At 41.3% G+C, this 14,733-nt stretch overlaps 1 protein-coding gene across 4 annotated transcripts in view; it reads left to right on the forward strand.

Moving 5' to 3' along the window:
• The first annotated feature begins 1,539 nt into the window (after nt 1–1,539).
• The window catches only part of TRDMT1 (tRNA aspartic acid methyltransferase 1), a 61,119-nt gene continuing 47,925 nt past the window's right edge, over nt 1,540–14,733 (forward strand). For 2 of the 4 annotated variants that reach the window (XM_026015987.2, XM_072749430.1), the window contains exon 1: nt 1,609–1,805. In XM_026015987.2, the coding sequence (XP_025871772.1) occupies nt 1,742–1,805 (64 nt within the window). In that variant the 5' untranslated portion in view covers nt 1,609–1,741. Of the gene's footprint in view, nt 1,806–14,733 lie in introns of all 4 variants that reach the window. The other 2 variants (XM_026015978.2, XM_072749429.1) reach the window with 2 other exon arrangements.

The raw sequence follows: 14,733 nt of genomic DNA on the forward strand, positions 1-14,733 counted from the left end.
GGTATGTAAGCAGGGAAACCTAGACACGAAAGATGTTTGGGGAGTGCTGACCAAATGCAGCTTGCAGCAGAGCTGAAGAAAGGAGGAAACAGTTCCTGAATAAGCCTGGGGCCATATTGTGAAGGCCCTTTAAAGTATCAGCGTGAACTGTGTGGGGTTGGGGATCTGTGTCCCTTTCTCTTAGGAAATTGGTATTTTCCATGAACTCTTCCAATATTTTTGGCCTGTCCCCCCCCCCCCCTGCCCACTTCAGGGTGAGATCCTTGGTCGTATTAATTTTTATAGTACTAATTCTAAACAGATTCTAGGTTTATTTACTATATTGGTTGACTGTATATACATCACTGTGACTCTGTAGCTCCCTTTATATGTACTGATATATTTATTGTACTAATATTATGTAATAAATACTAGAAAATGCATCATATATGTATTAGTATGTGACTTCTAGAAATTGAGTTGGTTTAAGAGTACATTTGCTTAAAGAAGATTTACAAAAATGTAGAGCATACCAATTTTAGCAGATAATTAACGTGGCTATATCAGGACTGATTTTGCAGAAACTATTCTGCTATAGAATCTTAAGAGCTGTAGGGCTCCCAAGCAATCATATCTCCTTCTTTCTTCCCTTTTATTTGACAGGTCAGTGCAAAGTCACACAGCCAGTTATCCGCAAGGCCCCCAGGGCTTAGATTCTGTTCCCTTTCTGCCACCTTTCTTATCCAATGTAAGTGGCCAATCAAAACAAAACATTGAAAAGCCGGGACACATTGACAATGAAAAAAAAAAAACAAAAAACTTCATAGGAAACACCAAAATGGATCAGATCCATAATTCAGATGGGGTAGCCTTTTATTTATAGTATTACATTGAGCACACATGGAAAGTTTCTAACAGACCAGTTCTTCACTCACGACCAGGGGTACTCCCGGATTTTTCCGAACAAAAGTTAACATGTGGGGGGTGAAGGGAACAACCCGACGCCGCACAATGAGATCGTTTCCTCGCGTGCACGTGGCCCTTTTTTCACTCTGTGGTCCAGCCTGTGGCTGGAGCATCCTGGAGAAGCAAAGGCCTCGCACGTGGAGGGGCTTGAGGACTCCGACGTTCTACTAACGGCGGATCGCGGGTGCGGGATCGCTCCGAGCTACAGCGCGGTTGCCCGGGTCACGGGCAGGCAAGCGAGCCCTGCGCGGGTCTCCCCCTCCCCCTCCCCGCCCTGGCTCCCGGGAGGAGGCCGTCCCCGTAGCCCCGACGCCCTGACCGCCCCGCACCGCCCCGCACCCGGCACGTGCTGCATGCTCGCCGCTCGCACGTAAGGCTTCCGAGAGACGGAGGAGCAGTGTGCCTGCAAGACGACTGGCTCCGGATTCCAGCCCGCGTCCATTCGCTTGGCGCCAAAGGTGGATTGTGCCGCTCTCCTGAGCTTCCGACTCGTTTTTGCTTCCAGGGTCCCTGAATGCGCTCGAGGAGGAAGGAGGAGCCCAACCAGGCTGCTCGCCAGGTCCCGGGAAGCCCGCATTGTTAGGTGCCCGCTGTCCCCTCGCTGACCCCGGCCAGCCCCCCGGGAAGGGGGGGCGCGCGCTGTCGGAGGCGCTCTGAGCCCGAGCGGCGGGAGGGGCGGAACGCAAATGCGGCGGAACCAGAGGCGAGGGCGCGGGGCCGGCGGAGGGAGGAGCGGACGGGAGCGGACGGGAGCGGGCAGGCCCAGCGCCCAGGCGGCGGCGGCGGCGGCGAGGGCATGGAGCCCCTGCGCGTCCTGGAGTTGTACAGCGGCATCGGAGGCATGCACCAGGCGCTGAGGGGTGAGGGCGCGCGGCCCACCCGGCTCTTCCGCCTCTTCCCGGCGGCGCGGCGCGGCGCTGGCCACGGCGTGGGCGCGGGGGAGGGGCGGAGCGGCGAGGCGCTGGGGGCGGAGACGGAAGGGGGCGGGGGCTCGGTTGTCGTGGAAACCGGCCCGGCGCCGCGCCCCCTCCCGCGCCGAGGCGGGTCCGAGGCGGGCTTGGAGTCGGCGGGACCCGCGCCGCGGGGGAGGGCCGGTCGGCCGGGCGCGGCTGGAAGGCGGGGCCGACGTGGTGCGGGCGAAGCGGGGTGGGCGAGCCCCCGGGCCTAAGTGTGGCTGCGGCCCGGAGGCCCCGACAGCTGCCGCGTGACCCTCGAGGGCGGCGGCGCGGGGCGGCGAGGCTGCTGCGGGCCGGCCCGGAAGGCAGGGATCTTCAGAGGGAGAGCTGCAGCTTCAGGGAGAAGTCCGGGAAGCCCGAAAGAACCGGGGAGAGAAAGCACTGTGGAAAGACCTGCTCACTTCCGGGGCGCCCGGGGCGCTCAGCGGGGGAGCGCCTGCCTTCGGCCCAGGGCGTGACCCCGGGGTCCCGGGATCGAGGCCCGCACCGGGCTCCCCGCAGGGAGCTGCTTCTCCCTCTGCCTGTGCGTCTCGTAAAACTAACAAAAAACTCCCCCCCCCCCAAAAAAAACCCCCTGCTCATTTCTGATCATTGCAAAGAAACTGTAAAACTAACAAAAAACAATTCCCCCCAAAAGAAGCCCCTGCTCATTTCTTATCATTGCAAAGAAACTGTAAAACTAACAACCCCCCCCCCCCAAAAAAACCCCACCCTGCTTATTTCTGATCATTGCACAGAAACTGCGTGTCCTGTCTAGGTACCTTTAGACGCTAGAAGAGCTGAGTTGAAACCTAATTGTTTTGAACCTGTTTCCTGATTTTAAAATAGGAAAAGTAAATTTTTCAGGGAAGGATTATTCCGAGGATCAAAGATAAGGCGGGGTAGGATGGTTCCCAGTGCCTGGTCCATTGTAGCCACCCAAGACCTTATAAATGATCGCTATCACGGTTACTTTTATGTACCTCTTCCATTTTGATGTTTTACATTTCTTTGGTGATAAGCTGGGGACTGGAAGGTTTATTTTTAGTGATGTTCTCTTCAAAATATTTCTTGAGCTCCTGTTCAGGGCCACATACTGTCTGGGTGCTGAGTAACAAAGAGACTTTGAATATGCATGTTTATTCTTAAATTACTAAGACAACCACAAAACCGAAACTTGCCTGCTTCCTTTTTTTTTTTTTTTGTTTTTGTTTTTGTTTTAGTACCAAAGGCAGCAAAAGACTAATACTGTGCGATACAGACAATATATAAGGAGTTGAACATAAGTGAGTTTTCTGAGCATGTGTGTTGAGTTTTGATTGTAGATTCACGTAGTGATTTTTAAATTTTTTTTGATTTTTAAATTTTTATTACCAATTATTTGCTGGCTCTCCCCATTCAGGTCTCTTATCGAAACATACCAGCATGAAAACAAAAGAAAATTCTAGGGGCGCCTGGCTGGCTCAGTCGGAAGAGCTTGTGACTCTTGATTTCAGGGTCATGGGTTCCAGCCCCATGTTTGGTGTAGAGATTACTTAAATAAATAAATAAACTTAAGGGAAAAAAAGGGAAAGAATTCTAGTACTATTTGTTCTCTGTTAATTTTGTAAGATTTTAATGTTGGCATTTTTCACCTTATCTTGAAACCCGTTCGTTAATGAACATGATTTTATTTTATTTTGTATATTTTGTATTGGAGTTCGATTTTCCAACATAGAGTATAACACCCAGTGCTCATCCCATCAGGTGTCCCCCTCAGTGCCTGTCACCCAGTCACCCCGTCACCCCAACCCCCTGCCTACCTCCCCTTCCACTACCCCTTGTTCGTTTCCTAGAGTTAGGAGTCTCTCGTGAATCAACACGATTTTACTTATTTTATTTTATTTTATTTGTTTTAATAAACATGATTTTAAAGTTTGCTTAGTACTTTATCATAAGCTATCATAAGCTATAATTCAACCACTCCTTAAGAGTTGAACATTAGATTATATCCCAATTTTTTGCAAGTATGAATGTGTGCTACACTTACACCCTTGAGCATAAATCCTAATTTTAACTGTATTTTCTGAAAGTTGAGTTAATTCATTTAACAATATGAGACAATGTGCTAGTTACTAAGTCAAAAATTAAAAGCTTTTTAAGGCTTTTGATGGATAATATAGCAAATTGCCGTTCAGAGGTTTATGAGTGCCTCCCTCAATCACATATTCATCAGGATTTGTATTAGCCATTTTTAACCTATGCTAATTTGAGGAAATTGTATAATTTTAACTTGCATTTTTTTTTTATTAACGAAACACTTAAGTATCTTCTCTCCTATTAGCCAATGCACCCTGAATTTGTGCACATATTTCTGTTGCCACTGCAACCATCCTGAATCTAATTTTATTAAAATAGTTTTGCAGTTGCTCCCGTTTCTACTTTGCTTTCCCGCTTCACTCTTTCCCACATAGTAAGAGAATGATTTTTTGCACAGTAAACTATATTATGTCACTCACTGCCCTGCCTTAACGGCTTCCCTTCAAGATTAGAATCACAGTCCCATCTTCTTACTCAGCCTGGGAGATCTGGCTTATGCTGCCTTTCCTACCCTTCCCTTTTATTCCTGTATAACTTTAGCACAATACCACACTTGTGATAGGTTGTCTGCAAAGAGTTGATAATCATTTTACCATTATGTTGATAAAAGCATAGTTTGCTTAAGGCCCAAATTTTTGTATAATACAAAACTTAGTTGCAAACCACATAATCTATTCTCTAGCTAACCTAAGCAGAAAAAAAATATATTAAAGGACATCTGGAAACTCACAGAAGCTATAAGACACCCAACAAACAGGTTAGGTGAACAGGAGCACTGCTCAAACCACACTCCGGGCCTTGCCCCCACAAAGCTTCATACTGACATAACAGCTTTCACCAATGCTGGGGGCCAGTTGTGAGAAGTGCCATCCCTGTTTTTCTATAAAGGATGGATGCTTCTACCATCTTTATCACCAGGATGATGGATTTTTCTTTTTCCCTTTGCCGCCTCACGTTGCTGCTTCTGAATTAATGTTGTATATGGATGCGGTTAGTTGGTGGATATTAAATCCCATTGCCAGCAAAGGAAGCTGGGAAAGTGAGTTCTGACTTCTGTTTTGGAAATAAGAGACTCAAAATCTGGCACAATTTTCAAACATTGAAAACATAGACAAAGACTCTAGATGGCCACAGGTATATAGCAAATATATTTCACATTACTTAGTACATGTTGCCCTGTATAGGAAGCACTTATTACTGCCTTGATATTATTTATGCCTGCACAGTCTATAAAGTATTGGCTGAGGAGAATCTTCCAAGTGAAACTATCTCCTTTCAGAAAGCAGAGGAAGAAGTAGTTTCATGAGTTATATATTAATGGAAGAAGTAGTTTCATGAGTTATATATTAATGGGGCCTACAGGTCAAGGCTCCTGCAAATATAAGTGGGTAGCAAATAAGATTTTGTTTTTCTTATATAGTATCAGAGAAAGAATAAATGTGGTTTAAGGTAGTGAATAAAGGAAAGCTCTAGCTGTTTACTAATATTACTATTATAGATATGTATCTATAATAGTATATATCTATAATAGTAATATATATAATGTATATTCATATATAAATATATATGTATATATATTTAACTACTGAAACATCCTTCTAGTTACTTACTATTTTATATATATGGTCAACTACTGAGACATCTTTAAAGTAAAAAGGCCTGCCCTACCAATGAATTTCTGAAGGTCTTTTAAGGTATTGATTTTGAGTTTTAGTTACATAGTAATCATATTTAGTAGGAATCACTCAGCCTTAATATTTTCTGTTAAAATATCAAGCCATTTGTCACTCATTATTTTCTGAATTTCTTTTATCTTTATTTCTTTCTTTTTTTTTAAGGTTTTATTTATTTATTCATGAGAGACACACACACACACAGAGAGGCAGAGACACAGGCAGAGGGAGAAGCAGGCTCCATGCAGGGAGCCCGATGTGGGACTCGATCCTGGGGCTCCAGGATCGCGCCCTGGGTGGAAGGCAGACACTAAACCGCTGAGCCACGCAGGTATCCTTATCTTTATTTCTCAATGACTTATATGCCAACTTGGGACCCTACTGAACCACTTTGTACTTAGTTGTGCCTATAACTGAATCAGGCAAGTATATCATGATTAAATGTAGATCTGAATGTCACCTGAGGTTGTTTTTGGAACATCAGTTGTAAGGAGCTAGAATTTCAACTGCTTAATTTTTTTGAAAATATATTTTCTTTGGGATTGTAAAAATGACCTCTTTATTTCTATTTTCCATAGTTATTCTTATATGACTTGTTGCCAGATTTAAAGTGAAGGGAGATAAAATGTCAGATTTGATCATATGTTTTCTGTTAGCCACAGGAGTTACTAGATTATTTTTTCCAAACTCGAAATACAAAGTTGAAACATGTAGGATGAATATTGTATATTCAACAAAGGAGAACCCTCCTTTTCCATTGGATGATGGAATTATCTTTTCTGTGATGAAAATGCTTACTTCACTGCAGAGTATTTATTACCATTTTTCATAGATCAGATTGTTTACCCTGTCCTAATGTGTAGATAATCAATTTAATTTGTATTATGACCTATTTACTGGAACTTTTGGGGGCTCAATAAATAATACTCCTCTTTATAATTCTGAACAGAGAGAGTAATAAAACAGAAGAGTAAGGCAAACATTTTTGTTTTTTATTACTAATAAAGACTGAGTTGGAGGATGTAGCTTAGTGAGAGGACCACATGGGTCAGCTAATATTCAACCAGACAATTAAGCAGCATACCTTTTGGGCACAGCTGGAGAAAGAAGCAGAACACATGTGGCCTGTGGGTAGCTTATTCCCAAGAGGAGGGCTGGGGGAATCTGAGCAAGCACACCCAGTTTATTCTTGGTAACTTAGCTAATTAGAGAAATCACTTTTCCTTCCATGGAAGTAGTAAATAGATAGGATGGGCAAGGAGTTTAAAATGAATAGGAACCACTCACTCACTTGGTAGAAACATCAGTAGGGGGGACACATACACTCACATGCCAATGTTTTCAGGAGTCCTTCACACGTCACAGTTTTTCTATTCTGCAAATGCTATCTTATTCTTCTATTATTTGATACGTAAAGGTCTCTGATAAGCATTTGGTAGTGTCAAATAATTTGAAATACGATGGTTTGTTTTCATAGCAGCTTTGCCTGAAATCGTTACGTTTTTGGCACTACGAAGTAGTAACAGCAGACAGTGTTTATGTAGGACAGTTTCAAAAAAAAAAAATCATTTCATCTCCTAATTAAGAGCACAGTTACATTGTCAGAAGGCCTTGGTACTTCCTAGCTTTGTGACCTTGGGCAAAAACTAAACTTTCTGTGGCTCAGTTTCCTGTTCTCTGAAATGGGGACAATAATAGTACTTACTTCGAAGGGGAAGTGTGAACATTATAAATTCATAAAAGTATGTCAGTAGTGCTTGAAACGTGGTAAGTGCTCAGTAAATATGGATGGCTATTAGCAAAAATCTTAAAGTTACAGAAAGTTATTACATGTTAAAAATGGCTTTAGAAGAAACTGATGATTAAAGATTCAAAGTTGTCAAAGAGCTTTCAGACTAGATTTGAATTATGCAGGAATATATCACTGAAGGAAAGGATTATTATAGCCACAGAAGATGATACAGAATGAATATGTATGAAGAGGTAAAAGAGAAGGGCAATGATGAGAGCAGAAAATTCTATTTTGCCCTCTTGATTCTCTAGAAAGCTTACTCATCCATGAGGGAATAGATTTCCTAACCTGGATCTACTTTGTATTCATTTCCCTGGCCTCCTATTCAATGATTTTGGAACTACTACACCTATTTCTCTGAGTGATAAAATTAATACCATTATTTAGGAGTCAGACAGAACTGGCAAATATTATCTGTGTAAGTACTAGAAAGCTATTTGACTTTCTTAGCCTGGATACCCTGTCTGTGAGATGGATGCCATAATACCTTCTCGTAGGGTGTTACGAACGTTAACTGAAACAGTTGTGTGAAATACAGTGTAGGTGCTTGGTAAATCTTCACTCCTTTTCTTTTTCTCCACGTTGTTTTGCAACTAACAACTAGCTTTCCCCACTTAATTGTATTGATGTCCTCATTGATAAGATTGGGTTGATAATACTAACCTACCAGGCTTGGTAGGTGGATTTAATGAAGCTGTATACATAGAGCTAGTATAGTTCCTGATATATACTATATAGTACTAGTATATAGTACTACCGTTGATGTTAGGAAGTTGAACATTTTCATATACTTGTTACTTGTATTTATCTTCTGACTTACTCATGTTGCCATTGGTATATTCTTTTTTTTTTTTTATAATTGGTCACTTGTTCAGTTTTGTTATGATATTTTTTCCATGCAGGATTTTGGAAGATGCGTTTTTGGAAGATAGAGTTTTTCAGATAGTTAAGAAGGGAAAGGTTATACCAGGCAGAGAGGAACATCTTATACACACGCATATGTGAAATAGCGTGGCCTATGTGGAGATATACAAGTACTGAAATATTAATGCATTATAAGTGCTATGAAAAAGTAGATGTTTATGAGGTACCAAATCCTGAAATGCCATACAACTTGATAAGGTGCTTGGATTTTTATGTCCTAGGTCTGATTAGCAAATGAAAATTAAAGAACCTATTATTTAGATTCTAGAAATTGTACTGTGTGATTATAAGGTGGTAGTGGTGGGGAGTCAGTTTAGTTAGTAGATTATTCTTCAGAGATAATGAATTTAGGCAGAACCAATGAATGGAGAAGATGACTCGGGTTATATATGGGATCTAAAAATCAGCAAAACCTGGTAGCTATTTGGGTGTTAGTTACCTAGATTTCTGACTTGAGTGATTTATCAAATGGGATAGTATTAAACCAAGTAGTAGGGAAAAAATAGGTTCCATTTGAGCGTTACAAAGTTTGAGTTGTCTGTGTGAACCATAGAAATGCCAGATAGGCAGCTGCTCGTACATTTTGGCCTGAGGGATCGATGGGACTAGAGATAAAGATTTGTTTCTTCATACATGTTTAGTGTAGAGAAGAGGACCAACAAGAGGAACAGTGACATTGTGGGGCTGGGTAGAGAAGTAGTATTCACAGAGGGAAACCATGCAGCTAAAATTAGAGAGCAAGAGGAAAACCCAAAGAACACTGTGCCATGAAAATAAAGGGAAGAAGGGATTTCAAGGAGTGATTTGATATTATAAACCAAGTGAACTAATGACTAAAATGAATTCTTGGGTTAGTTGCCATTTCCTGGCTGGTATCTTATGTAATAGCCTTCTCTGGGGTATTCATAAGTTTGCCTTGATGGTCAAATACATTTAGGAAACTCTTCATATGATATTGTCCCATGAATCTCAGGACACATTAATATGCCAAAAGTGTTGAGAAACCCTGCAAAAAAGGTGCATGTGGTTTAAATCTGCACTTGCTTCCCATATGTATTTGAGCAGTGAATCCTTTTTTTGAGTGGGGAAGGGGATGACACTTATTAGCATCCTGTAAAATAATGTTCCTTGGAGCATGTCTTGGGAAATGCCTGCTGGGCAACAGGAGGGCACTGATGGAGCTATGGGAGAAGTGCCAGGACCAGTAAGCTGGTGAGTGAGACGAGGTGCCAGGGCTCTGCTCATGGACTCATGTGCATTACCTTTGATAATGTTGACAAAAATCCCATCGAATTTGATGAAGTGAGTAAAAGAGAAGAAACAAAGATGACGACTAGCTCTAAAGTGAGCTTCTCTGTAGTTTTTCTATAAGGCCAGATTTGTTAACTTGGTTATTATCTCTTTTTTTTTTTTTTTCTAGAGGTATATAAAACTGAACTCCTAGTTCACCTTACACCTTCAAAACTTGATCCCCCTGCAGGCTTCCTCACTCCAGCAACAAGTGTCTCCATTCTTCCAGGGTCCCACACCCAAGGCTTGGAGTCAGCTTTGTTTCTTCTCTTTTACTCACTTCACCAAATTCCATGAGATCACCCTTCAAACTCTATTTTTAATTCTATTATTCCTCTCTACCCTTACCTTTACCACCTCATCCGTAATCTTCTGTTTTGTCAAACTTAATTTTTGTCCACCCCAGATTCACTTGGCCCCACATGCCTCCTGGGTCTTGAGCTGCTTGTTCAACGTAGTCCTCCACCTCTGCTGTTGTTGCCTCTTTGCATGACTCTGCCAGTCTGTGTTCCGTAACACGCTCAGTCCACCCAGTGTCCAGACTGAAGTGTTGCCCAGAAGCTGTCTGGAGAGGCTGGATAACACAACCCTAAGTGGAGAAGAGAGGAAGAATCACGCAAGTACAGGAATAGAAAATACCATATATTGGTCTCTGCCCCGAGTTCCTGACACAGATCTCCTAAAACCCTTATAATTTCCTAAGTGATAGGAGCACTAGGAGCCTCTTTTATTCTCAGATGTGGTCTTTGACCCTGGTTCCTGACACAGAGCTCCTAAATCCCTTGGAATTTTCTAGGTGACATGAGTGCCTTTTGTTCTAATGAGGCAACTCTTGATCTGCTCCTGGATTGCTTCAGGATGAGGGCTGGTCACTAGGTAGATGGAGGGTAATTAGAAGCTTAGAACTTTCAGCCCTACCCCCTATCCTGGGGAAGGAGAGGGCCTAGAGATTAAGTTGATGATTAATCATGCTTATGTGAGGAAACTTCCATAAAAATTCTAAAAGTATAGGGTTCAGACAACTGGGTTGGTGAACATATCCACATGCCATAAGGACAGTATAGCCCGGCTCCTTGGGGACAGAAGATCCTGTGCTCAGGACTCTTCCAGACATTGCCCTATGTCTCTCTTCATCTGGCTTTTCATCTATATCCTTTATAATATCCTTCATTATATAATAAACTGTCAAACATAAGTGTTGCTATGAGTTCTGTGAGCTATTCTAGCAAATGATAGAACCCATGGAGGGGATTGTGGGAACCTTTGGTTTGTAGCCAAGTAGGATACAGTTGTAGGTAATCTGGAACATGTAGGTGCCACTTGGGATTGGTACCTGACTTGGGGCCAGCCTTATGGGTCTGAGCTCTTAACTTAAGGGGTCTTGGATGACTCCAGTTAGTGTCAGAATTAAAGTGTATTGTGGACATCCATCTGGTGTCAGAAGTGTTGTGTGTAGTAGTGTGTGAGTAAAGGAGAAACAGGAGTGTTTTCCTACACATGCCCCATGGGATGACTTTTGATCAGGAAGAGATATGGTGAGGAAGGAGTCAGCAGATACACTTTCTCTCTTCTTTCCCTTACCAATGTTCCTTGCTCAAATGCATATGGGAATTGGGAAGTGTTGCTTTAGACCAAGTGGTGCATTACTGCAGGGCTTCTGTCGCCTTCGATACATCCCTCCTCTTGCCCCTGTGAGGAGTGTGGTCCATACATGACAGCATTTCGCTGGCTTTTCTTGTGAAGCTGTGGCCAGTTTAGTTATGTACTGTTATGTACTGCCTTTTGTTTGCTTACCCTCCTCCCTTCCTCACTGTGCCTTACTTTTGCTACTTTGGGGTTTTGCCTCCCAGAAAGAGCATCTGCAGCTAAGCTTTGCCTTGGGTTCTTTCTTAGGAGACCTGGACAAAGGATTATCGCAATGGCCTTTTTACTGGTCTCCTTGCTTCTTCTGCTCTATCGCCTCTAATTTATTTTGACTCCTCTAGTGTCAGCGTGATCCTTTAGAAATGTGTTAGATAAGTCATTCCTCTGATTACAACTTCTGAGAGGTTTCTCATATAACTCAGTGAAAGCTGAAGTCCTCCTTGGTCTAGAGCCAGCCTTTCCCCTCGCTGAGCATATTTCTTGTGCTCTCCTCTTGCTTTCTTCGTTCCAGGCTTGCTGGCTGTTTTAGGAAGTTAGTGCTGCTTTAACAGAGTACTGTAGACTGGGCGGTTTATAAACAACAGACATTTATTTCTTATGGTTCTGGAGGCTGGGAAGGTCAAGATCAGGATGGCAGGGTGGTTGAATTCTGGGGAGGTGCCCTATTCCAGGTTTCAGAGTGCTGACTTTGCCTTTGTTTTCACATGGCTGAGAGTAGAGAGGGGAGGTAAGCTCTCTCAGGACTCTCAGAAGGGCACTCATCCTATTCATCAGGACTCCACCTTCATGACTTCATTTAATTCTAATGCCAGTTACCTCCCAAAGGCCCCATCTCATGACACCAGTGCATTGGGAAGTAGAGTTCGAACATAAGAATTTTGGGGGGACACAAACATTCAGTCTATAGTGCCAGTTTCCTTGCTGTTCCTCTCACAATATAAGCATGCTCCCATCTCTGGGCCTTTGCAGCGTCTCTCCTTTCTGTTCTAAAGAGTTCTTCCAGATACCTGCCTGCTCCTTCATTTCTTTCAGGTTTTTGCTATTGAGACATTCTCTAACCAACCTCTATAACAGTAGAACCAATTCCTTCTCCTATACTATCTGGCTTACTCTGTTTTTTTTTTTCCCCCATAGTACTTTTCATTGTTATACATAATATGTGCTTATTTATTTATCATTTGTCTGTCCTGCCCCACTAGGATGTAAGTTCCACAATAAGATTTTGTTTAGAACACTGCTTATACATATTTGTTGGATGAATGCATAAGTGAATAAATGAACCAGGATCATGTTTGCTATGAAATATGTATGGCTTGAAGTGGATGGATACCATTGTACTGTGATAAGTTTAAGTCTGAATCACAAAGGTTGTTTTTCTTTGAAGGGATAAGCTAAGTCAGCATTTCCCAAAGTGTGGTCCATGGGTAGTATTTTGAAGGATATTAATAGGTATTATGGAAGAGATAAGCATGCATGTATGTGCGTGTGTCAAGGCTTTGTGTGTGTGTGTGTGTGTGTGTGTGTGTGTGTGTGTTGGAGAGTGACCAAATAAGTAGAATCATGAAATGTTTTTGTATGCATGATTATATGTGCATTTTAATAGATAATAGAGATTTTTTTTCTTGTACTGCATGATAAAACATGAAACTTTCTCAAAATAATCAAGTGTTTTGGGAATAAGTTGGTTATAACTCAGTGTAGAATTTTAATCATATGTTAAAATGAGCTGTGGTGAAAATAATGAAGTTTAAGTGTTTTATTTTTTAACTCTTTTATGCCTTTCAAGAAATATTACCTCTTTGCATAGAAAATTGAAAGAGGTTGATATATGATAGCAAATCTGTAAGTAATTGCAGAGGGATTATCATCATAAAATAAGGAGATTAAGGTTACATGTAGAATTTGATATTTGTTGGTGTCTAGAGCCTTTTTAGGATTTCTGTTGGCCTTTTGCTTTGCCCATGGAAGATTATCAGAAATATTTTCTAAAAAATGCTTTTCAGAAATGGTGCCAATTAGCTCTCACCCTGCCTAAAGCAAAAATATTGCATCTCATTTTTGGAAAATAGGCAGAATGTAGTTGAGATTAAAAAAAAAAAAAAACAACAAATAGCATTACTTTACCTGGACCAATAGTTGCTTTTACTGTTATCCATTAATTTTTTTTTCATCCTAAGTCTTTATTTTATTTTTAAAGATTTTATTCATTTATTTGAGAGAGAACATGGGTAGGGTGAGAGCCAGAAGGAGAAGCAGACTCCCCTTTCAGCAGGGAGCCTGATGTGGGGCTCAGTCCTGGGACTTCAGGATCATAACCTGAGCTGAAGGCAGACGCTTAACAGACTGAGCCACCCAGACACCCCTCATTCTAGGACTTCAAATCACTGCAAACTGAGCAAAACCTCTTGGACTAAGTAAAACAACTCCATCAGAGTTAGTCGTAGAAGCTCTTTAGCATCGATTAGTGAGTTTTTATTCACACACAATAGTGAATTTAATAATCCCTTTGTACTTAAGAGGTGAAACTTAATTTAAGAAATAAATGTCTGAGACTTTGAGCACATACACAACCCTCATAGGCTTTGGTATGTTCCTTAATTATAGAAGAATTTTGATCCAGGAAGAACCCATAATATGAAGGATTTATAGTTACACAATCTAGTTAGACTTTGAACTTTTATAGATCAAATTAGAGATACTAAGTAAGTAGTTTTGCCTTGCTTACATTTTTCCTGAAAACCCTGAAATTTAGATAATAAAGTACCAGAGTAATTTCTCTGCTTCTTCAGAGGGCATTTTATTTCTGTGGCTTTACTCTTGTGTTTTTTGTTACTGAGTCAGGTATTTCTTTAACTATTTAAACTTATTGTTAGTCTTTGTTGATTTGATGTAATGCTAATCATTTATCTCTACCTTGCTCTCCATGCAGTGAGATTTCTCTCGGCTAATTTTGCAGTCTCATAATGTTGGTGACTGTGGCATGGGGGAAAAGATGTAACTCTATCATTTTTCTAGATTGTCTTCAGGGTTGACGTTTTTAATATTTGGCAAAGGAAACAATTAAATCCAGACTGTGTTGCTGTGAGGAGATGATCTTTCACATTTCTCCTGTGATTGTAAAAATTAAAGGGCTTGTGATTCCATTATTTAAAAGAAAATCAAAAAACAAAGCCCAAACATATGTACATATACCTTTAAAGACATATTTGTCATATATTCTTCAATACCATATACTCATTTTTCCCAAACAAGTTATACTTCAAAAAGAGAATATGGCCTTATATTTTAGTCTTCATGAAGGTTCTTCATATTCCTCAATTTACTATATTTTGAATAGCAAAGTAATAAAATGTTGCTTGGATGAGTCACATAAGAGAAAAAAGGTATACCAGTGTTGGGTGCTTATTAAAGTGCCTGAATAGAATTGTTAAAAAAATCATACAGATGAATT

Source organism: Vulpes vulpes, chromosome 2, assembly GCF_048418805.1.
Source record: "Vulpes vulpes isolate BD-2025 chromosome 2, VulVul3, whole genome shotgun sequence".
Taxonomy (NCBI): Eukaryota; Metazoa; Chordata; class Mammalia; order Carnivora; family Canidae; genus Vulpes; species Vulpes vulpes.